Below are 23,803 nucleotides of genomic sequence, written 5' to 3' on the forward strand. Positions count from 1 at the left end.
GGCTAAATACACTGGGTTCAATGGTTTTAAATGGTACTATAGCCATAAAGTAACGCTCTCTGGATAATTATTCAACTATTTTATCAAATATTTAGCAGTGACCTGCTTTATTTACCGACGTAAAGCGTCAACATGGATTATTGCAAGCATATAACTATGGTAACACTGCTCACCATGGACAATACATTAAGCGTTAAATACAGCATGCAGTGAATGTCTCTTCATACTGTATTGACTGTAAATGTTGAACCCTTATTTAATCACTGTACTGCCTCCTCAAATGTTTTAATTTCTTCAGCTAATTTAATGAAAAGAGACCAATCCACCATATATATGGAGATAACCGTTAGATAAGTATTACTATAATTTATTTTATGCTGGTAAAGATGTGTTAATAATATAAAAACATGAGTGTGTGTGTGTTTGGATCTGTAGCTGTAGGCAGAAGAACTTAACTTAATTTATTTTTATTATTATATTTTTTTATTCTTCGTAGGACCATTATTATAACTATCATCTTTAACATTGTTATTTGTTCTAATTGTTTTGCTTGCTCTCACAATTGTCTTTCCCCAAACTCACATGACTCTCCCTCCTATACACAGATATTATTATTTATTCCTCTGTCTCACATTTGACATAATCTATCTCTTCTAACATCCACCCTCCACTCTGAGACCAGTCCTTCATTACTAATCACTGAATCATTGTGACCTTTACTGATTGATTGTCTGTGCTGTGACTTAATGTCTGGTCATCGATGTCTGTAACGCTATTCCATCTCCAATAAACACACACACACAAATAATATTAATTATAAAGTACTAAAAAATAGCAATAACAATAAAGAGATACTAAGGAGTCACTGAAGTCCCAAAAAGTAAAAAATAAATAAATACAATTTTGCCCAAAATATCATCTAACGCGTGCCCTCAGCTTATTATCTTGAGCATACAATTTAATTATCTCAGTTACAAAGCCCCCTGGAGTACCTGGTGCAGGTTTATTACAGTGTATATTACAGTATAATAATATAATAAAAACAGGAACAGGTTTATTACAGTTTAACAATGGATATAATAATAAAGGAGCCGGTTTATTACAGTGTATATTACAGTATAATAGTCAATATAATAATAACAACAGGAGCAGGTTTATTAATGTGTATATTACAGTATAATAGTCAATATAATAATAACAACAGGAGCAGGTTTATTACTGTGTATATTACAGTATAATAGTCAATATAATAATAACAACAGGAGCAGGTTTATTAATGTGTATATTACAGTATAATAGTCAATATAATAATAACAACAGGAGCAGGTTTATTACTGTGTATATTACAGTATAATAGTCAATATAATAATAACAACAGGAGCAGGTTTATTAATGTGTATATTACAGTATAATAGTCAATATAATAATAACAACAGGAGCAGGTTTATTACTGTGTATATTACAGTATAATAGTCAATATAATAATAACAACAGGAGCAGGTTTATTAATGTGTATATTACAGTATATTAACTGTGGACGGGAGCAGGCTGTAACATGGTTTCTGTTGTGCCTTCAGGAATATTCCCTTTGCTGCCTTCAAATGCAGTGGAATATTAAAATCGCTGATTAACTGGACGACAGCGTTACAAATGTGGGCTTGTAAAGTTTAATATTAATACAGCAGAAGTCTCTGGAGTAGTATATGTTCTCTAAAGGAAGGTCAACTTCTGGTGGTTATAAAATAATTAGATTTTTTTTTTTGTTATGTTGGCATACTTGACTCGTACTGAAGGTTGTAAATGTTATTTCCGAGCCTGAGCTGAGATATTGAACGCGTCACAGCCCGACATGTTTCCCTCCTCGGTTATTCCTCCATCATCTCTGCTGCTGAGCTCGTGCCGCTCGGACGTCGCGTGAAGGTGCAGAGTCCCGCTCTTTGGGCTTTAAACAGAGGACAGAAAGGACAGTGTTATACTATTTAAGTGACATTTCACCGCCTTTGAGCTGTTGATTTACATTAAGACATGGATCCAATGACTCAGTCCGCCCAGATATCGTCGTCTCAAGGACTCGATGGACAAAACTCAGCCGCCAAAGAATCAAAGATGTCCGGTAAGAAACACACTCGTTTAGCATAATGTTAAATTTAAGCTTTAATCGACGTTAAGTCATTTAAATGTTCCTGTTATGGACGTCTTTATTAATGATTTACCTGAAAAATTTAAGCTGGCTGAGTAGAAACATTTCTCTTGTGTGTACCGTAATATATATATATATTTACATATATATATGTGTATGTATGTACGTATATAGTCTTCTGTTAATCTGTGTGATTGTTTAAGCTTGGGTTAGCTTTAATGCGGAACACCTGTGATAGCTAATAAACGGATCCGGATCACCGCCTGTGTAAGGTTAGCTTTAGCCTTCATGTTAAGACCTAACTTAGAGCCGATCCCCCCCTAAAAAACCCCACCTGGTGCACGACGCAAGATTTGAGCTGGTGCCCCCTTTGTAATGCGACCAATATGACCACCAAGCACTGTGTTCATTGACTTTAGATCAAGCTGGCACACACAATGAGCAGGTAATACGCACAGGTGTTGTGATGCATCAGGTTGATATATCTTCTTTTGTTATATAACTGAGCATGACAATTATATAAAATAAAGTAACGTTTAGTGGTTGTTTTTCTTCCTCTCTCATTTTGGGTGTCAGTGTAACATTTGGCTTTACTGCCTGTGCAGGCCCTGACTATATACAACAACACAAAACGTCCATTTAAGAACAAGTGATTGTGTGTGTCCTTGTTGGAGAGCATGATACGACACATTCACCCAAACAGCCGATATATAAAATAAGCCAGCTTCACACTGCGCAGACTCGCTGTTTTATCACATGGAGACATGGTGTGTTTTGTGAAGCTAGCTCTGAATAAAGGAGGCGTAGACACAAATACACGCAGTTTAGTGGATTTTAATGTTAGCCGAATTGAATCCTGAATCCTACAGACTGTTCATGTAGTCTCACATCCTGCTGTACTCCGCGGGGATGCTTGGTAATATGTAGATAAATATAACTTGACAGTTTTCATAAAGGCATTCGGTGCGCGAGAGCTTGACGACATGCTGCGATACTCTGCACTGCAGAGGCATTGTTACTGGGCGCGTGCCAGAGAGGGGAGGACCTCTTAAAGGCACACTGCTCTTTTTGTGTCGGTGTCTTAATAATGGCAACATCCCAAGAACAAAAAGAATAATCAAGCCCAAAGAGATTAAGCATGATGGTTTTCTTTTAACCAATCTCCACCTGGTTTTGTTGCGTTTTTAGATTTCAGTCTAGACAGGCCTAATTTATTCAAAGGAGCAGTGTTGTCTCCCACCCAGCTGGGCCTTTTGACAGGGGGGGATTGTGTATCACTAGGAGGGAGTGGCAGCTCCAGCATCAGTGTGTGTGTTTGTGTGTGTTTGTGTGTGTACGCTAAGCTGTCTGATTTGATCTACACCAGCCACTACATGTGAGACACTCGCCTTCAAAGCCATCTTCTCTTAATCAGACGGATTGTGGGGTTTAAAGAATTACAGCTCATGTGGTCATGGGCGTGAGCCGGACGAGGCAGGGCGTGGCGTGGCGTGGCGTCCGATGCCTCCCTGAAAGTTGGTGTCACAGAGAAAAAATAAATAAATTAAATTAAACCTCTCCGGAGAAAGAACAAAACAGTATGCTTAAAAAAGATGGTGTCGTTGGGTTAAATGTTATGGTTTACTTGTTCTTCGTCTCCAGCTGTTTGCAAATAACAGTTTGGTGATTCTATCAGGAGCAGCATGTTTTGGTTTGTAAGGAAGTATGAATACATTTCAGTATTTAAATGTTGCAATAAAATATATATTTTTACTGTTTTATCCAAGATAAACAAATAAGTTAGATGAATGAAATGTTTCCTTTTCCCCGACTTGCTTATGAAATAGAAATATATCACAACATGCTTCAGATTCTCACTAATAAGCTGAATATTCTCCCACACGTGCGTCAGAGCTGTTTGAGAGCATCTCTGAGGTGTTTTCTGTTTTTCTACCCACAGCTGTAATTTAGAGGGAGACTCAGAAACATGGCTGTGCACATAAATAGTTCTCCAGCAGTCCTGAACATAAAGAGCGTGGTTGTTTTATCCCTGCAGATAGCACAAATCTTAGTCATTCCTGCATGCTGAGTCACCTTAAAGTGTGGGCTGAAGGCCATAAACTCTGAATCCACGTGGTATGGAAGGAGCTGTTAGATGGCCGACGTCTTCCTTGTTCAGAAATGCAAAATTTTATTTAGGGTTTGTTGTCCTGAAACCAACGGTATTAGGAATGTGTATTTATACAAAAAATAAAAGAGCTGCTCTCCTCCTGTGTGATCAGTCAGCCAATCAGAGAGCTGCTCTCTTCCTGTGTGATCATGAAGGAAACCTGCTGTGTTGAAGCTTCTCTGACAACAATGCAGCAGCCAGTATGTCCTCCTTCTAACTTTAGATTCTGCTCCTGAATGCTCTGGATCTGATTGGACCAGAGAAGGTAGGCGGGGCTTTGAAGGCCGTTTTGGACGCCCCTGGGTTTGCCAGATATGAGAGCAGTTATCAGGTGAACAGGTGTTGCAGCGATGGAAGCGGGCAGTGGAACTGCTTCAGATAGAAGTGATTGTACCCGAGCTAAAAAGCCTCTGCATGTTTCTAATAAGCTCCAGCAGCAGAAAGCTGCTCAAACTAGGATCAATGTTGGAGATGAAACATGGAGAGAGGTTAGAACGCAGAAAGCTTTACAGACCCATGCAGAGCTGGCTAAACACTGAAGCTACAGTGTCCACCACATGCAGAGCTGGCTAAACACTGAAGCTACAGTGTCCACCACATGCAGAGCTGGCTAAACACTGAAGCTACAGTGTCCACCACATGCAGAGCTGGCTAAACACTGAAGCTACAGTGTCTCTACATGCAGAGCTGGCTAAACACTGAAGCTACAGTGTCCACCACATGCAGAGCTGGCTAAACACTGAAGCTACAGTGTCTCTACATGCAGAGCTGGCTAAACACTGAAGCTACAGTGTCCACTACATGCAGAGCTGGCTAAACACTGAAGCTACAGTGTCCACCACATGCAGAGCTGGCTAAACACTGAAGCTACAGTGTCCACCACATGCAGAGCTGGCTAAACACTGAAGATACAGTGTCCACCACATGCAGAGCTGGCTAAACACTGAAGCTACAGTGTCCACCACATGCAGAGCTGGCTAAACACTGAAGCTATAGTGTCCACCACATGCAGAGCTGGCTAAACACTGAAGCTACAGTGTCCACCACATGCAGAGCTGGCTAAACACTGAAGCTACAGTGTCTCTACATGCAGAGCTGGCTAAACACTGAAGCTACAGTGTCCACCACATGCAGAGCTGGCTAAACACTGAAGCTACAGTGTCTCTACATGCAGAGCTGTGTGAGAGGAGGGGCGGAGACAGCTCTCTGTGATGATTAGAGTTTAGCAGTACTCATTTTAAACACTAGGGGGCGGAGTTACAGGCGGCTCCTTTCATGGTAAGTATGAAGCTGGTTTTGTGTCTCTGTTCAGGCAGGTAGATTTGCAAAGCGTCTGTGTAGATTAAATGTAATAACTTAATAAAATGCAAAGAGAAGCTAAAGGCTCTTTGTTCTGGAGACGTGTCATCAATCCAAACATCCCTGGTTCTACATTAGATCATTTAATAAAAGGCGTCCTGGTTTCGTCCTCTAACTGTTACCAGGGACTGGACAAGGACACATCCTGTCATGAATATGGTTGTCTCCACATGTCTCCGCCCTGGTCAGGAGTATTTTCTGTGGTAATCTACGCCCAGTGAGTGTTCCAGGCGAGCAGATGGCCCGGCCCACCTCTCTCCAGCGCCTGTAACTGAGCCCATTTCACTTGACTGATGAGTGACACTCGAGTCACAGAGGAAGTGGCACACTTCAAAATGGAGACCTCATTTCTCAAACTGCATTACGTCAGAGATCCAGGGGAGGTTAGCCTCTGATAGAAATCACTGTTTTCTGCATTATGCTTCAAAGTACTCTCCAGCAGACTTAAAGGGGCATTCTGCTTAAAGGACCTGCTTCAACCATCAGCAGTGAAACAAGCTGTGTAAAGCCTGAAGTACGTCCACCTTGTTCTTCTCAGGCCTCGTTCATGTTGCACCTCCAAATCATCTTTAGCTCATCCACATTGTTTGTTTTTTTTGTTTTTTTGCCAGTCTGAACACAAAAAGGCATCAAACCACAAACGCAGAGTCAGGAGGAACGTCCCTCAGTTTAAAGAAGCTTATCATTGGAACTTCTCCCAAACCAATCAGTCTAAATCAAAACATTTTCTATATTTACCTCTGATCTTCCTGTGTAGCACAGAACTGTGCAGGTAACCTTCCTGTAATGTTATATATGTGACAGTCATCAGGCTGCTGCTGCTCCACACTGTTTATAAGTTTGATCACATCTTTACATCAGGTCTTTTTTTATGTGAGCAGACAATCGCACGCTCGCCGTCCACACGTTAAACAACCTAACCTTAAAACAGGGCTTTTATTTTGAAGGTGGACAAACTGAAGCGTTGCATTGACGAGCTGTTAACTCGATTTTGTTTTTCTGCGATGTTGAGACAGGTCAGAGGTCAACATTTCAATCGCTGATGTGCATGTTGTTAACGCGCCACTTTGTCAAACAAGCTAACGAGCTCGGCTAACGCCTTGTAGAGCGCCGTCCATGTCTACGTGAGCAACAGAGGAAAATGAAAAATTAGGCCTCTGCACAGCGTTACACTGAGTTGCTCACAGGCTGTTAGGACGCTCAAACAGGAAACGATAGAACCGTTCTGATTGGCTCTCACGTTGCATCCTGTTAGCATTAGCCCACAAAAACCTCGTTCGTTAAACAAACTTTAAACAGACTTTTAGAAAGCTGCAGTCTACCTCCAAAGAAAAGGAGCCGTCTGATTCCTGTGACCTCGTATCTGACGGAGGCCACCCGTGTTTTGATTGGTTGATGATTGCTCGCTGTAAACCTCACGGAGGTGAAGCTTTAAAGAACACGGAGTTCTTTCCACCTCCCTCCCTTCCTCTCTGCACTCGTCTTGCCAGCACACAACCCTCCTCCTCCCTCTTCACTCCCTGCTGGAGCCGACCGACTCTCTGAGGTCACCCAGGCAATCAGATATGCCTAAGGGGGGGGGATGGTCCAGGATAACTGGAACACCGGGGCAGGGATGGCGGGTGGTGCAGCTGACCCTCCCTGCACCATCACATCCACTCAGGGAGGAACGTAATGAGCCCGAGGCTGCAGGGGCAACGCTGGCCGCCAACAACGGATCAAATTCAGAGTAACTGGACGTCCATGAAGGCGCTCTAACCACCGTCCAAAAACGCTCATCAATAAGTTGTCTCCAGCTCAGCTCTGAAGACCGCCGCCGTGCATTGAAGCTTTAATCTGTACGTGGTTAGATCCGCTCAAAGTACTGAACAGTTAGTTCTTTTGGACTAATGCAGAACGGAAGGAAGTGGAGCGCGGCTGCTAGCGGTAGCTTACCTTGTGTTCAGGTCAGCTTCATGACGTCGTCTGTCGAGAGGTCCTCTTCTGACCAATGAGAGCAGCTGAACACTGGAACCTGTCCGGGCGTTTTGCTCTGTGTTTTCCCAGCAGTGGCGTTTTTGGCGTGTGCTCACGACACCGTCTCAGTCGTGTAAACTGACCATATGCAAATCAGAAAATGGATATTTTTGCCCTGTGTGTAAATGACAGACTCCTGAGTGCTGTGTGTGACGCATGCTGTTCAATTGAACTCTTTGGATATTAAAATCTTCTTCTGGCATATAAACAAAATGAAAGGATGAAGACGTCCCTCACTGCCCTCATATCTGACTAATATGTAGCTAACCCATGGCCACCTCCAGGGAGTGACAACGCCGACCAGCGCTGATTGGTCCATTAGAGAGGTGGGCAGCAAGACCCAGGGGGGTTGTCGGTGTTATTCCCAATTAGTCCCACGACACCCCAGGAAGGCGGGACAGTTCTCTTAACCCCAGAGAGAACTCTCCACAATTCTAGTTTACCTCTCCACACGGCCCCTCATGTTCCCTCCTGGCCCCTCATGGCCCCTCATGTTCCCTCATGTTCCCTCATGTTCCCTCATGGCCCCTCATGTTCCCTCCTGGCCCCTCATGTTCCCTCATGTTCCCTCATGTTCCCTCCTGGCCCCTCATGTTCCCTCCTGGCCCCTCATGTTCCCTCCTGGCCCCTCATGGCCCCTCATGTTCCCTCCTGGGCCTTCATGTTCCCTCATGGCCCCTCATGTTCCCTCATGGCCCCTCATGGCCCCTCATGGCCCCTCATGTTCCCTCCTGGCCCCTCATGGCCCCTCATGTTCCCTCCTGGGCCTTCATGTTCCCTCATGGCCCCTCATGTTCCCTCATGGCCCCTCATGGCCCCTCATGGCCCCTCATGGCCCCTCATGTTCCCTCATGGCCCCTCATGTTCCCTCATGGCCCCTCATGGCCCCTCATGGCCCCCACAACCAACATGTCACTACTTCTGGTGTCAACATGGACTTAAAAAAGAGGATGGAGGAAGCAGCTGTTTGTTTGCTTAAACGTCTTCAGGCAGTTCTTTGCTCTGTTAAAAACAGATCTCAGATCTTTAGTATTCCTTATTCAAACATTTTCCAAATAACTTTCTTTAGATTTGAGATATATTGAACGTGATGAGAAATTCTTGAAAGTGTTTCTCTGTTGTTGAACGGGATATTCATTAGATAAAGATTCATTGTGTGTCTTACAGCCGTCTTCACTCTTATCTGCCCCGACAATCCAGAAATACGAGTGTGCATTGGAGTGAAGGTGTGGTGTGTGTGTGAGTGTGTGTGTGTGTGTGTGTGTGTGAGTGTGTGAGACGGGGAATAGTTGTATGAATCTGACAGAAGGAATGCTGCACCACGAGGGCACGCCAACCCAAACCTGCCCGGCTGCCACAAACTCCATCAGAGCTGAAGGGAAGGGAGACTCCAGCTGCTCCTCCCTGAGTCAACCTCAAACTCTCTCACACTTTTTCACCATGACTCAGGACGTTTTCTCTCCTGGCATTCCCAACCGGTCTGACACGGGAGAATGAGGTGTGACCTGCTAATTACCTGCTTCACCTGAACAGGGCCAGTAATCCTGGCCAGGTCTGGTGTGCAGTTAGTCAGTGTTTTTGTCGAGGCTCGTCTTCAGCACCGTCTCTTTGTGGATCAGGTGAAATGGGAAAAGTTTAACTTCCTGTGTGATTATCACTGTAAGCAGCCGTATAAAACCAGCTCAAGGAAATGCTCTGAATCCCAAATCTTCATGTACAAGTTGCTGCAGGCTGTGATGGCTGGCATGTAATCATTTAAGGAAATGCCCCAAATCAAATCACTTCCTCTAAAAGTCGTTGTGTTTTTTTCCCCTCTTGGTGGATGTTGTGACAACACAGAAAGGAGAGCTGGAGCTTTTTTTAAAAGAGGAAGATGATTGTTTCATCGCTCTTGACAAACACCAGTTTAACGTTTCAGTCTGCTGCTGCATCAACGATCTGTCATACTGACGGATGGATCAGAACCAAAGTCACCAATCCATCCAAAAACTTCCTCGACAAGTCGCAAACTGCTACTGAAGTACAATGAAACGCTGTTTGACTGGCGAAATATCTGCGATGTTTCACTCATGATGCTATTATCAGACGAGTTCTGTTTAACACAAAGCTCATAACTGACTGTGTGCTGCAACATTAGATGTTTCAGTGGAGTTTGGCGGCTGTACAAACAGCGATGTCCTGACTGTTTGTGGTTAGAAACCCTCGTCTTCCTCCTGTAACGATAGACGTGTTATCTGCAGGCATCGTTTTACTATCAGGGGGGAAAAACAACGACGACTTTCGGAGGAAGTTATTTGATTCAGAGCGATCTCATTCCGGCCATCACAGCCTGTTTTAGCAGCTCCCAGATGAAGTGAATCACTTGAAGCAGAGTTTCTTTAGTGGATGTTTTTTTGCAGGTTTGAAAGGTGATTTAAGAAGCTCAGACTTTGTGCCGTGTAGTTTTCAGCAGTCCTGTAGGTGCAATGTAGTCATTTACCCATAGCAACACTAAGTTTGCTTCAGCTAACTGTCTGCCTTGTGTAGAAATGATAAGTGCATGTGTTAAAGTCATTGTAGGGTTACATGTAGAGCATATGCATGGAGCGTGTTTTGTAGCCTGTAGAGACGTTAAAGCCGGATAAGTTAAGTCTTTATTGAAATGCTTTAATTTCAATGGATTCAGTGGACAGGACGACTTCTCTTCTTCTTTCTCTCCTTCTTTTTCTAGGGTGATCATTCTTCTGTCCTTTTTTTATTGTTTCAGATTGCTTTCTTTCCTCTTCGCCTGTATCTCTCATTCAGTCTCCTCAAGGCAAGTGTATGGTTCTCTTACGCTGCTCGCCTGCTCTCTCTCCCTCTCTCCTCTTCTCTCTCGCTGGCCTGCTGCTGTACCGCTCTACTTCATCCCTCCTTTTATTTCTGGTGCCCCTCTCCTGCTCGTGTCGAGAGTCCAGTGAAAATAGACTGGACCTGCAAGGAGAAGAGAAACGACTTAGTCCTGCTCTCTACCCTCCCCTCCTCCTGCCAGCCTCGTCATGCTCTTCCATCTGTCTCCAACAGTCAGTTAGCCAGTTAGCACCGCACCTCCTCCTGTTCTGAATGACATATGGCCAACAAACCCTGCTGCAACTTGAGATGAAACTCCTCTAGCATGTTCCAAAAATAGCTGTCTTGACCTATTGAGGAGTTTTATTGTCGGCGTATATTACAGTGCTGCAGGAAATGTAAATGTGCATAGCAGCAGAGGCTAAGCTAACCAGTTGGTTGGATTTTTTTGTATTTGGATGTGATTGATCAAATTGGCATTAGCAGTTAATCATCTCCTGAATGTTTACTAAAGAATTAGCCCTGGAAAACCTGGGCTGTGCAGCTGCCAGCAATCCAATCCGTTTCAGTCTCTACCTCGTGCTGTCGAGCATTATTTAGGTCAGCGGCGCTCGCTGTAGGTTCAAGATAATCCCAAGATTGCCACTTTATTTTAAGAAAGCGGAGAAGTTCAAGTTCACATTGTGCTCACAAGAGCAGAAACCTAAAAATGGATCCAGCTCCTGTGGGGACGGTCCTACCTTCCTGCTGTCCTAATATCCAAGCTCCTCTCCTAAGCTCAAGAAGCAACCGGGTGGCACCGGAGATATCACCCAGCACCCAGCAGCCTGGGCCCGCCATCGCCTGCAGCCGCTCAGCCACCCTCCACCCCACTACCTGCTTGTGGCTCTCCAGCCTTTCTGCATGTCTCATCCTTGCTTTAGCTTTCAAAGTAGCTTTTCTTTCCTCATTTTTTAGATTTACTTTTGTGCTGTGATTTTTCACTGTAGCCTAAAATGTGTAGTAGTGAACAGTTGTGAGAGTAGAAATAGGCTCCAGTAGTTAGCACACAAACAGTCACACACGTCACAAGCAGCCAACATATTGACTGTAAGGTGGGAACGGAGGGACGTGGCTGCACCTCGTGGAATTTGAACTCCTCCTGACTCATCTGCTTCTCCTCGAAGATCGCTCACTCTGCAGTGTTTAAGTAGGAAATCAATGATTGGACAGAGATGCCTACAGATCTGAGTTCTTGATTGGATGTATCTTTAAGGGCTGAAGGTGATTTCAAGGTTAGAAGACAAAGGCATTAACTGGACTCATGTCTGTGTCGTATCAGGGCTGCTAGCTGAAGGTCAGGGTTCAAACACGACTTCAATCACTGCTCCTGTTGTGTTTTTAGAGGTGTCGTTGGTTTGAGTCTCTCCTGGCTGCCTCCTGTTCTGACGCTGAGTTCACACCAAGCGGTCCAGTTTGGTTCAGTACAGTAAACCCTGATGTAGCTTACGTTACCTCAGCCAGTCGTTCCCTTACTGGTTAGCAGAGTGTCAGCCGGATGGCGGGAGGCGAGTCAGTTATGTGATGGCGTGACATCATAGCAGAGCAGCACAGTGTAGCCCGCCAATAGATTCAACAACGGAGGACGTCCAGCTTTCAAAGTACCTGGTCTGCACCTCCGAGGTTGTCCATGGGGAGGCGCTCCGCGCTGTAACAACAAAACCAGCTCAGAAATGACCTTTTAAAATCGGAGTGATATTTAATCTGTTAGTTCTTTATTACTGTTGTTGTACGGGAAGCATCGATTCGTTCAACCAATCAACAGTGTGCTTCTTCAGGGTTGGATCGGTATGCTCGCCACACCATCAGAAGGGGAGGGGGGGGGGGGGGGGGGGATTGGTTATTTTGGTAAAATGCCAAACTTTTAATGGTGGAAACGCCAAAAATCACGAACTGGACCGGACCACCTAACCTCAGTCAGAAACAGTATTTCAATGTTAAAATAGGCAGGTGAAAAGCTTGTTCACTAAACTAGGTGACAGTATGATGCGTTCAAGGTCCGGTAAAAAAAAAAAAAAGACAATTGGGAAAGGGTAAAATTGTCGTGATGTTTAAATTAAGATTATTATAAATGATATTATTAAAAAGGATCATTGATTCTGTTGAAAGCAAAATGTCTCCTCTTTACTTTCTGAGCTTAATCGAGGATGACGACTTGTTGTTGTTGTTGTTGTTGTTGTGGTCGGACCTTCACTTGAGAAACCTTTATTATTATTATTTATTTTTTCTTTCACACATTTACTGATGTGATGTCACCGGGTAGAAACCAAAAGGTTTCCCATAGCAGAGGCCTCGAACATAATCAGCCGGCGTCTGCAGAGAGCAGATTACATAAAGGAGACGTTGAAGAGCGCTGAGGCCTGATCTGGCAGATGGTACGTGACTAGTGGCCAATTACAAAGCAAAGTTGTTGACGGTTTTATCTGCAACATGTTCATGAAGTCGCTGCAGAATTATAACGGTCCCTCTGGATGTTCTAATAAAGTAGAACCTCCCCGTCTGTGTGACACCCAGGGATTTATTCTCAGAACAGAAACTGTTTTTGGAATTTGTTTACAAAGCCTGAAATGACGACGCTGCTGCTGCTGCTGGCAAGTTGGGAAGTCCATTCATGTGGCCTAGTTTGAACAAGGCATTGTATTGTGGCGCAGAGGAGGTGGCTGTCCTGTGCAAGACAAAGTGGACTAGTCAGTTTGGCATCTGTGGAACAAAAAAATCTGTCCGTTCAAGCAATTAAAATCTAACAAATATAAACACAGGACAGACCAGGACAACGACCCAACGCTGTGGATCGATGTGAGCGATGAAAATGATCATCAGTGCTGAAAGGGATTATGGGGGATACCTTCAGATGGTTTTATGGGCCTCTTCAGTGTGGTTAAAAAAGCTTAATTAACCAACCAGACTGCAGTATTACCTGAGACATCTCACCATCAGAATATCATGACTCTGAGATTCTCCGACTTTCTGATTTATCGTAAAACATTTTATGATATTGGTTTTTATTGTATTCATCAGCCTCCTCGTGTCTTCATTTTCTTGGCTAAGCTTTAGTCTGAGTATATCACGGATGCTTTGCAACACAATTAGCAATAGTTACAAATATAGAACATTTAAGTGGATTTGGTATTTAGTGGAAAAACATTTTTTACACCAGTAGAGAGTTCGATTTGTGTTCTAGTAATGACACAAAGTTTAACCAACTTCTTCTCCTGAAGAGCATCGACACCAGACTGGTTTGGGACTTGGCCTGGCGTGCTGACTCGCTCACTTCATATTCGTCTAATGAACTCGTTCTCGAGTCGTCTAAAGCTGAGGAGGTAGTCGTATTACAGCCACTTGTTTTAGAGATTTTTATTTCGAGGGGGTTTCTTGATACCTTCTGAAAGAATCAATAAAGTTGAACTTTGTAATTCAACCTTCTGATCCAAAACATCTGATTTGGCAAAAGTCTCTTTTTGAAGGCAAATGAAAAGTTTCACAGTCCTGGTGACTCGACATGTTGAGAAACAGACATTTATTAAACAGAGAATTGTTTGTGCTATACTATTATATTATTTCAGGCATGCAGGTTGTAGGGAATACGTACCTTTACATTCATGTTTTAATGATGGGCTTTGAGTGGGGTTTGTGTTTTTTTTGTGGGCGTTTACCTTGAAGGTGTTACCATTGGTGGTTTCATAAGGAATTACAGAAAGACTCAGGAGAGGCAGCCTCACACAAATCAGCAGAAATATCTGGGTTTAATTAGAAGCTCAGATTACATGAAAAATAACATTTGGTGTCTGCTTAGTTTTGTTGATCTGAAATCTAAACATTACACTTCATACACAATCTCACAGTATCACCAGTTTTATTTCAGCTGCACTTGTTCTCTTCGAGGTTTCCAAATGAAATCCTTTTCAAATCAGTAATTTAAGCAAAGAATTCCTTTCGTTATAAATGAATCACCATCGAGTGTATACGAAGCATGTACACTTGCTAGAGCAGCTGAATACTCGACCAGTCTTTGAGATTAAATTTCTTTTGCTGCTTCATTTCATCATTCTGGCAACTTTGTAGAGTTGTTAAGAGCAGCATGCAACAAGTTGAAAACCCATCCATAATACCAATCTGCCTACATTTCCATGATGCAATGCACGACTGCTATGGCTGCAACATTAAGGCCTCGCTGAATACGATAAGTGCATGGGAGTTTGGTACCTGTGATTTATATGACCTCCCCTCCTTTTCCCCCTTCGCTGCCATTCTTCTTACATGGCGATGCAGACAAAAGAGTTGTCCTGGGCTCTGACAAGCCCTGCGAAGGTGTAGCGACATCCCTTCGCTTTCCTTCTCAGCCTGGCTCATTCACCCCTGGTAACTACGGGAGTGAAGCAAGTCCGCCAGATGAACAACCAGATTCACCTGTAAAGACGTCCCCGGTTTCAGAGCGAATAAAGGCGCTTGAAGCTCTCGCTGCTAAAAAGAAGGAGCCTGATTTTAGAAGCGATGGAGGTTTCTCGCACTACAGAGACCGCCACCATGAGAAATCGGAGAAAACTCCAACTGAGATTACAAAATCCCCCACCGAGACTACAAAATCCCCCACCGAGACTACGAAAGTACCAACTGAGACTCCGAAAACGCCCACTGAGACTCCGAAAACGCCCACTGAGAAATCAAAACCAATGGTCCAGAAAAAGGGAGGCTCCTCTGATCTGGAGTCACCTGAATCTCCCTTCGAGGATCTTGGAGATCTGAGACAAGTCAGTGAGTTTGAAGAAACAGAAGAGTGGATGAAGGCTCATCTACCACCTGTGCCAGACTTTGATGCTGTGGATTTAATAAAAGGAAACGTGACTTCAGACAGCGCTACATCAAAGGTGACTGACGTAGTCATACCTGAAGCTCCTGCAGCCTTCGTCGGTGTTCCCGATGCCTTCATGGATTCTCCAGTTGAAGTGAAGGATGACGTAATTGATGCACAGAAGCAGCCAAGTGTTGAGGGGGAGTCGGAGTTTGACCTGAGCTATTTGCCAACTGCTTACATGTGGGATCAGCAGGAAAAGTCAGGTGTCCAGGCCTCGACAAATGTCAACCCGGTGCTTCCATCTTCTCCTCCACCTCCTGCAGGTTTTGGTTCCCCGACTCCTCCTGCCTCCCCTCCAGTTGCATCAGACTCCAAGCAGAAGTCTTTGGATGACAAGAAACTCAATTTGACTGGAGATCTTGAGGCTCCAGAGGCAAGTGAAGCAGACAGCTCCGGAGAGTCAGATGATACCGTCATTGAAGATGGCGTCATTGTTCCTGCATCTGTTTCTGCTCCAGCTTCTGATTCTGCTGCTTCAAATGAGCAGGCTGCTACTCCGGCTTCTGCAGCTCCTAATCCTCCAGCCGAGGAAAAGGAAGCTCCTCCTCCAAGATCCGAGAGGAAGCTAATGCAGGTTCCAACAATCAACGTTATCGAGACAGATGAGCCCAATTACAGTGACGAGGAGATGGAGCTTGAAGTGGAAGAAGAAGAAGATTATGAGGTTGTGAAAGACCCAGCGAGAGAGTCTTCAAAAACTCCTGAGCCGGATGATGGTAAAAATGAACCACCAAGAAAACGTCCCTTAGAGACAGAATTCATGGAAGGCTACTCTCCTCCGTCCTCGCCTGTGGACTCTGATGAGGAATACTCTCCTGAACATAAGATAGCCAGATCCATCCCTGATGCAGTCCATCAGGAATCTGGATCAAAACCTGAGGCACAATCTTGTCAGACAGTTACAAAAGACTCTGAATCTGAAAAACCACAGGCCATTCCCACTAAAACAAAAGAAGAACCATGCCCTTCAATGGGCACAAATGAAGAAGTGGACTTCCCAGACAATGAGGATGAATGGTCAGATGAAGCACAAGATATCCTCGTCGATTCAGGCAAGAATGATCTTCCACTGATGGAACCAAATCCTTACGCTCCGCTGAAAGAGGACGATAAGAGCACAACTGCAAAACCAGATTATATGGAGACCACATCCTTTCCCAAAACCAGCTTCATGCAAGATGATATATATGACAGACAATCATTTGATTATGATTACGATGCATCCTTTCCCTTGGATGACGTTGATGACAAAGGGCTTAACAACGCAAAGGAGCGTTTTCTCTCTGATCCGGCTCTTCAAGATGATGATGATGCCCTCACCAAGACAGCTGCAAGAGATTACCCCCAGGATCCTTATTCCTCTTTCCAGAGTACAACTGTAGGCAGCAACATCGAGAAGATTACGGATGACACTGTTGGAAAGAACGTGGAAAATAGCAACTCTACCTCTGACAAAAAAAATGACACACCGGTCCAGAAGGACACTAAAATGGATCAAGTACCTGACAAAACGAGTAAACCAGACAGCATTGACCTTGACAGCTCTGAGCCGACAGACAGCTTTGTGGACTTTATGCGGGAATGCCTCAAATCGAGGCAAGACGAAGAACCTGATGAAGAGCCCCAAGATGTGTCCACCAAGAATAAGTGTGGGCGCAGGGATCTGCCTCCTTCCCATCCTACGATGGTGATGGATCTGGAACAAGAAAAGCTAACGATCAGTGCTCTCAAAGAGCTGGGCAGCAGTCAGGAAGAGGCGGAGGTGATATCTCTGCAGTCAAAGGCTCCTGTCGAGGAAAGCATCAATGCTACGCCTGTACAGCAGGCTTCCTCTCCCTCACTTCCCAACCCTACATGTTCCCAAAGCAACCGTGTGCTTGACAGCGCGTATTCCAAAGAGGTAGACGCCATCGACGAATGGGTGGCTGAAGCCTATCATCTTGCTGAGCATGTCTTGACAGCAATACTAACCCACTTATCAGGTAACGCCTCTTCCTTTCAGGCAGTAGGCCTGCTAACCTCATGCAGTCACCTCAGAAGGACCCCTCACTTGCATCTCACCCGTTGGCTTTTGACAGATCTTATTCAGGGAATTGTATTTAATAAAACAGTTAATTAGCTAAACTACAAAATCAACGGCTTGTTCGTCAACCTTTCTTATCGTTTCAGTGCAGTTGAAGGGAATCAGGATATCTTCAAAATGCCAAAGTCATTTTGGCTAATTTGGCTAATTTATTTTTGGCCACAACAGGCCGTTAGTCCATGAGGTGATGTTGAGCCTTGAAAAGAGAAACGTAAGACCAGAAAGTAAACGGAGGACAAGTTTGTTTTGTTTTTTTCCAATAAAGTCTCCGACAACGCCTGACAATCAGGAATGTTGAGATCTGCAATAACAATAATAAGTAGCAATAACGAACAGTGTCAGAATCAGTTTCATTGGCAAGTATATTTATATATACAGAGTTTGTCTTGGTTTATTGTTGCAAAAGAAAAACAAGGCTGAAGTAACAAGTACTTACTGCTGGTGTTATAGAGGGGGGGCGGGGACACTGTTCATGAGGCTGACAGCTGAGGGGAATGAAGAGTGGTGCTAACAGAAAGTTAAAGCTAAGCTAAGCTATCAGTGTTTTCAATCAATATCATGTATGTGTCTGTAGATTGCAGTGGTTCCTGAAAAGGCCCGTCACATGGAGGTATCGGACTTTTTATCAGGAAGGAAAAATGTTATCAGAACATCAAAGTGAGGGCAGCTGTCTCAGAGATGATTGAATCTAATCCACAGTGAAGTTTTCTATATGAACACTAAAGCTGCATATACACTCAACAAAAATATAAACGCAACACTTTTGTTTTTGCTCCCATTTGTCATGAGATGGACTCAAAGATCTAAAATTCATTCCAGATACACAATATTACCATTTCTCTCAAACATTGTTCATAAATCTGTCTAAATGTGTGATAGTGAGCACTTTTGCTTTGCTGAGACAATCCATCCCACCTCACAGGTGTGCCACATCAAGATGCTCATCAGACACCATGATTAGTGCACAGGTGTACCTTATACTGCCCACAATAAAAGGCCACTCTGAAATGTGCAGTTTTGTCTCACAGCAAAATGCCACAGATGGCGCAAGCATTGAGGGAGCGTGCAATTGGCATGCTGACAGCAGGAATGTCAACCAGATCTGTTGCTCGGGCATTGAATGTTCATTTCTCCACCATAAGCCGTCTCCAAAGGCGTTTCAGAGAATATGGCAGTACATCCAACCGGCCTCACAACCGCAGACCACGTGTAACCACACCAGCCCAGGACCTCCACATCCAGCAGGTTCACCTCCAAGATCGTCTGAGACCAGCTACTCAGACAGCTGCTGAAACAATTGGTTTGCATAACCAAAGAATTTCTGCACAAACTGTCAGAAACCGTCTCAGGGAAGCTCAACTGCATGCTCGTCGTCCTCATCGGGGTCTTAACCTGACTCCAGATCGTCGCCGTAACAGACTTGAGTGGGCAAATGCTCACATTCGATGGCGTCTGGCACGTTGGAGAGGTGTTCTCTTCACGGATGAATCTCGGTTTACATTGTTCAGGGCAGATGGCAGACAGCGTGTGTGGCGTCGTGTGGGTGAGCGCTTTGCTGATGTCAATGTTGTGGATCGAGTGGCCCATGGTGGTGGTGGGGTTATGGTATGGGCAGGCATCTGTTATGGACGAAGAACACAGGTGCATTTTATTGATGGCATTTTGAATGCACAGAGATACCGTGATGAGATCCTGAGGCCCATTGTTGTGCCATACATCCATGAACATCACCTCATGTTTCAGCAAGATAATGCACGGCCCCATGTTGCAAGGATCTGTACACAATTCTTGGAAGCTGAAAATGTCCCAGTTCTTGCATGGCCAGCATACTCACCGGACATGTCACCCATTGAGCATGTTTGGGATGTGCTTGACCGGCGTATACGACAGCGCGTACCAGTTCCCACTAATATCCAGCAACTTCGCACAGCCATTGAAGAGGAGTGGACCAACATTCCACAGGCCACAATTGACAATCTGATAAACTCTATGCGAAGAAGATGTGTTGCACTGCATGAGGCAAATGGTGGTCACACCAGATACTGACTGGTTCTGAGTCCCCAGACCCTCAATAAAGCAAAAACTGCACATTTCAGGGTGGCCTTTTATTGTGGACAGTCTAAGGTACACCTATGCACTAATCATGGTGTCTGATGAGCATCTTGATGTGGCACACCTGTGAGGTGGGATGGATTGTCTCAGCAAAGCAAAAGTGCTCACTATCACACATTTAGACAGATTTATGAACAATGTTTGAGAGAAATGGTAATATTGTGTATCTGGAATGAATTTTAGATCTTTGAGTCCATCTCATGACAAATGGGAGCAAAAACAAAAGTGTTGCGTTTATATTTTTGTTGAGTATAGTTCAGTGATCCCCTCTCTGTTTGAGCCTTTGACCCTCACCTGCCCTCTGTGCTTTACAGCTCAGCTGTGTTCACACAGAGGTCGGGTGGGTGTCGGGACAGGAGGGTTTAAAAATGGTGCCCAAGTGTTGGCTGCGCTAACCTTGGGTGTCACGGGTTGCAGTCGATCCACGGTGTTGGGTTTCTGCCTTTTATGCAACTTCCTACAACACCCTTGGTAAAGAACATCATGACGAGGCATTGAACAAAAAAAGGATTGAAATGACTAAATCTTACATAAAAATGTACTTTAGTGCCTTTTACAGTTTCAGGTGAAGTCTGTTTGTCCTCGACCTAAAAACAGGTTTCCAATACTGCTTGTTTTAAAACATTTTATACTTTTCCTTGGATTAGAGTAAAACAAATGACCAAAGCTTTTGAAAAACTGCAGATCTTGAGTCATATTTTTAACCAGAAGCTGCAGTGAAAACAGAAAGTGAGCAAAGTCTACGCTGCACGTGCATTGGCAACGTATCAGAGCAACTTAGACATTATTATACCTTACACTCTTAATGAAGAACAAGGAGTTGATTAATATAGGGCGTTTGTTTTTAATACCTTTTGGTATAGATGTTATCCAAGTTAAAAACCCGGGTATCCCGTCAGCCTGTGTTTCCATGCATGTGTTTATTCTTCATTAAAAAGTTGACCTTGCTGTGGTCAAAGCTGAGGAAAGGGTTAATGTCCAGGAGCCAGTCCTGCAGTCCCCTTCCTGCTGTCCCTCTGCAAACATGATCTCTATTCCTCGCACATATGCACACAGAGGTTGGTATGCAGACAGTAATCCTGACACATTCAGAGCTACGTCTACATGTGCTGAATACTTTCACTGAGCGTTTGGCACAGCTCGCCGCGGCGCTGGCACTCCAGCAACCAGGAACAACGGGACAGTTTTCAGAAAGTGCATAAAAACAACAGTCAGCTTCATTTAAAAGCTCTTTGTTTTATTTTCCTGTGCGGCTCGTTTCGCAGTGAAGACGGTGAAGTTGTGTTGAAGAGGAAGCTCCGCTTTGTGTCGTGCTCTGGAGACGAGCCGTGTTGTCGAATCCTCCCTGCAGCCATGAGCTGCTTCTATTTTAGTGCTTCTCTGCAGTGCTGCTCCACAACTCAGTAGGTTATCAGGCGGGGTGCACACACGGCTAGCTGTGATGGCTGCTGTTGGTTTAGCTGTTGTTAGCTGGATATGCTTACCTTTGGTGTGTTGCTGTACATGTTTTTAGTTGGAGACATGTGAGGCTTAACCTGGAGCCAAACAGTGCTCTTCACCTCCGGTTTCTGATGTCAGACTTAGTCTGAATAAAACATTCCTTCAGCGTTCACATTTGTGTTAATCCTCCGTTTGAAGTTTTCCAAAGTGAAGGGATCAAAACCAACCTGCATCACTGTTTGCTTCACAGGAAACTGAAGCTGGAATGATTTAGTAGAACAAGATGATAACCCAGACAGGATTTCTAATTGGGTCGCACATAAACCAGAGCCAGATACTGAAAGTAACCTTGAGTTAAACCAGGCGTGTGAGCAAGCTTATCTATCACAGACCAGAGATCCTGTTTCAATGAAACGCTTGATAAACAAACGTGGGACAGTTCGAGACGAGCTGCTTATACGATGCAGTTTATTTCACACGTGCAGAAAATTTTCCCGATTTAAAGGCGGCTCCTCCACGTGGGAAACATCCCGGAACTTTTTATACATCGTGCCTGAAACAAACACAGTTTGTATAAACGTGTGTAGTTTGCGTCGCTACAAGCTAACTAAAGAGCGCTAACATTAGCATGCTAACACAATGACACAGGTGATTGAAGCTACAGGCTAACTAAAGAGCGCGAACATTAGCATGCTAACACAATGACACAGGTGATTGAAGCTACAGGTTAACTAAAGAGCGCGAACATTAGCATGCTAACACAATGACACAGGTGATTGAAGCTACAGGCTAACTAAAGAGCGCGAACATTAGCATGCTAACACAATGACACAGGTGATTGAAGCTACAGGTTAACTAAAGAGCGCGAACATTAGCATGCTAACACAATGACACAGGTGATTGAAGCTACAGGCTAACTAAAGAGCGCGAACATTAGCATGCTAACACAATGACACAGGTGATTGAAGCTACAGGTTAACTAAAGAGCGCGAACATTAGCATGCTAACACAATGACACAGGTGATTGAAGCTACAGGCTAACTAAAGAGCGCGAACATTAGCATGCTAACACAATGACACAGGTGATTGAAGCTACAGGTTAACTAAAGAGCGCGAACATTAGCATGCTAACACAATGACACAGGTGATTGAAGCTACAGGCTAACTAAAGAGCGCGAACATTAGCATGCTAACACAATGACACAGGTGATTGAAGCTACAAGCTAACTAAAGAGCGCGAACATTAGCATGCATACCATTTGATAACTCGTTCATACGAGTGAAGAGAGGGGTTGGAGGTGTGTCTCTGGAGGAGAGGGGAGGGGTCTGTATGGAGGAGGCGTGGCCTAAGATTTGGTTTCATGCTGGAGCTCAAGAGAGACATCAACAGGAGAATATTAATCTGTCTATTCCTGTTTTGATGAAGACTAGGTATCTTCTTCTTTTGGCTGATTTAACAGTAAACACTGTTCTCTCGATGTGTGCAGTGAGCTGGTCATCGCTCGCCCTTTTTAAATGGCCTTAAATGCATCATTAACATGCTGTGGAATATTTGAGTAAATATGTTTTTAGGATAGATTGTGTTGAGTGCACAAATAGTTTGATGGTCTGGTTAATGTAGGCCAGCCTGTTGTTGTAAACGTGTGTGTGTGTGTGTGTGTGTGTGTGTGTGTGTGGCTTTAAGAGCAGCTCAGTAAAAGCAGGACACTGCAGCTCAGCAGAGCAGGAGACACACAAAGAGAGAGAGAGAGAGAGAGAGAGAGAGATAATGAACGAAGGCCGTCAAAGCTCCGGCTGCCTCCCTGTGGGTACTGGCAGCAAAGCATGCTGGGAGGACGCACACACCCCTGCAGTGAGGATGAGGAAACCCCGCTCATTGTTTTTGTCGGATGTTTGTTTTTATGTGGAGTGACACGATGTTAAATCGTGTTTATATCAGATGAATGTCTCTTCTTCCCCTGATTAATGATATTAAATTATTTATTAGTTTGATCTGAACAGGATGATGAGCTCTATTGTTCCGGGGTCGTTTACATTTAAAGCTACAGACGTATATAACTAACCACTATAATAAGATGTTTGTAAAGTTCAGCGCTGCAGTGGTGATCTCTGGCCCCTCTGAGTGAGGAGGTTGCTGGTTTGAATCCCTGTCTGTCAGGAGCCTCTCTGTGTGGCTTCTCTCCGGCTTCCTCCCACAGTCCAATCACATGTTAGGTTACCTGCTGACTCTGTCTGTAAATGTGGGTGTGGCTGGTCGTCTGTCTCTACACGTCGGCGCTGTGATTGGCTGGTGAACAGTCCAGCGTGTAACCCCGCCTCTCTCTCACTTTTTTTGGTTTGTTGAGTCATCGGAGCGCTGGCAGCCCACGACGTCGAGCGTGTGTGTGTGTGTGTGTGTGTGTGTGTGTGTGTGTGTGTGTGTGTTCCGTCTGCAGATCTTGAATAATTAAAGATGCACTTGCGCTGCAGTTGTCAGAGTGAATACAGTGCATGCATATACAACAATAAAATAATCATGCACATGTATGAAGCTAACGCAGCAGTTCATCTTGTGACGTCTTCACACTTCATAGTTTTAAAATGTTGCGGTCCGTTTTAAATCGTGATGTTTTGGATCTGCAGATGGTTTAAATGATCCTCCCTGTTTCTCAAACGTCTCAGTGAGCGTCTTCAGTTTCCCCACTGAGATCAGCTTTTTTAGTTTTAGCCTTTGATCCCAAACACAACCTGCTACCTGGATACTGTGACATGCTGACCTGCACGGGCGCCGCCTCGGCCTCAGCCAGGTGACCTATCAGCAAACAT

At 44.3% G+C, this 23,803-nt stretch overlaps 1 protein-coding gene across 1 annotated transcript; it reads left to right on the forward strand.

Moving 5' to 3' along the window:
• Positions 1-1,805: 1,805 nt before the first annotated feature.
• rtn3 (reticulon 3) lies at positions 1,806-17,690 on the forward strand. The gene is made up of 3 exons (XM_079371795.1): positions 1,806-2,113; positions 10,411-10,458; positions 14,781-17,690. The coding sequence occupies exons 1-3, from the start codon at positions 2,026-2,028 to the stop codon at positions 17,480-17,482; spliced, it is 2,838 nt and encodes a 945-aa protein (XP_079227921.1). The 5' UTR covers positions 1,806-2,025; the 3' UTR covers positions 17,483-17,690.
• Positions 17,691-23,803: the final 6,113 nt, after the last annotated feature.

Source organism: Symphodus melops, assembly GCF_947650265.1.
Source record: "Symphodus melops genome assembly, chromosome: 20".
NCBI classification, from domain to species: Eukaryota; Metazoa; Chordata; class Actinopteri; order Labriformes; family Labridae; genus Symphodus; species Symphodus melops.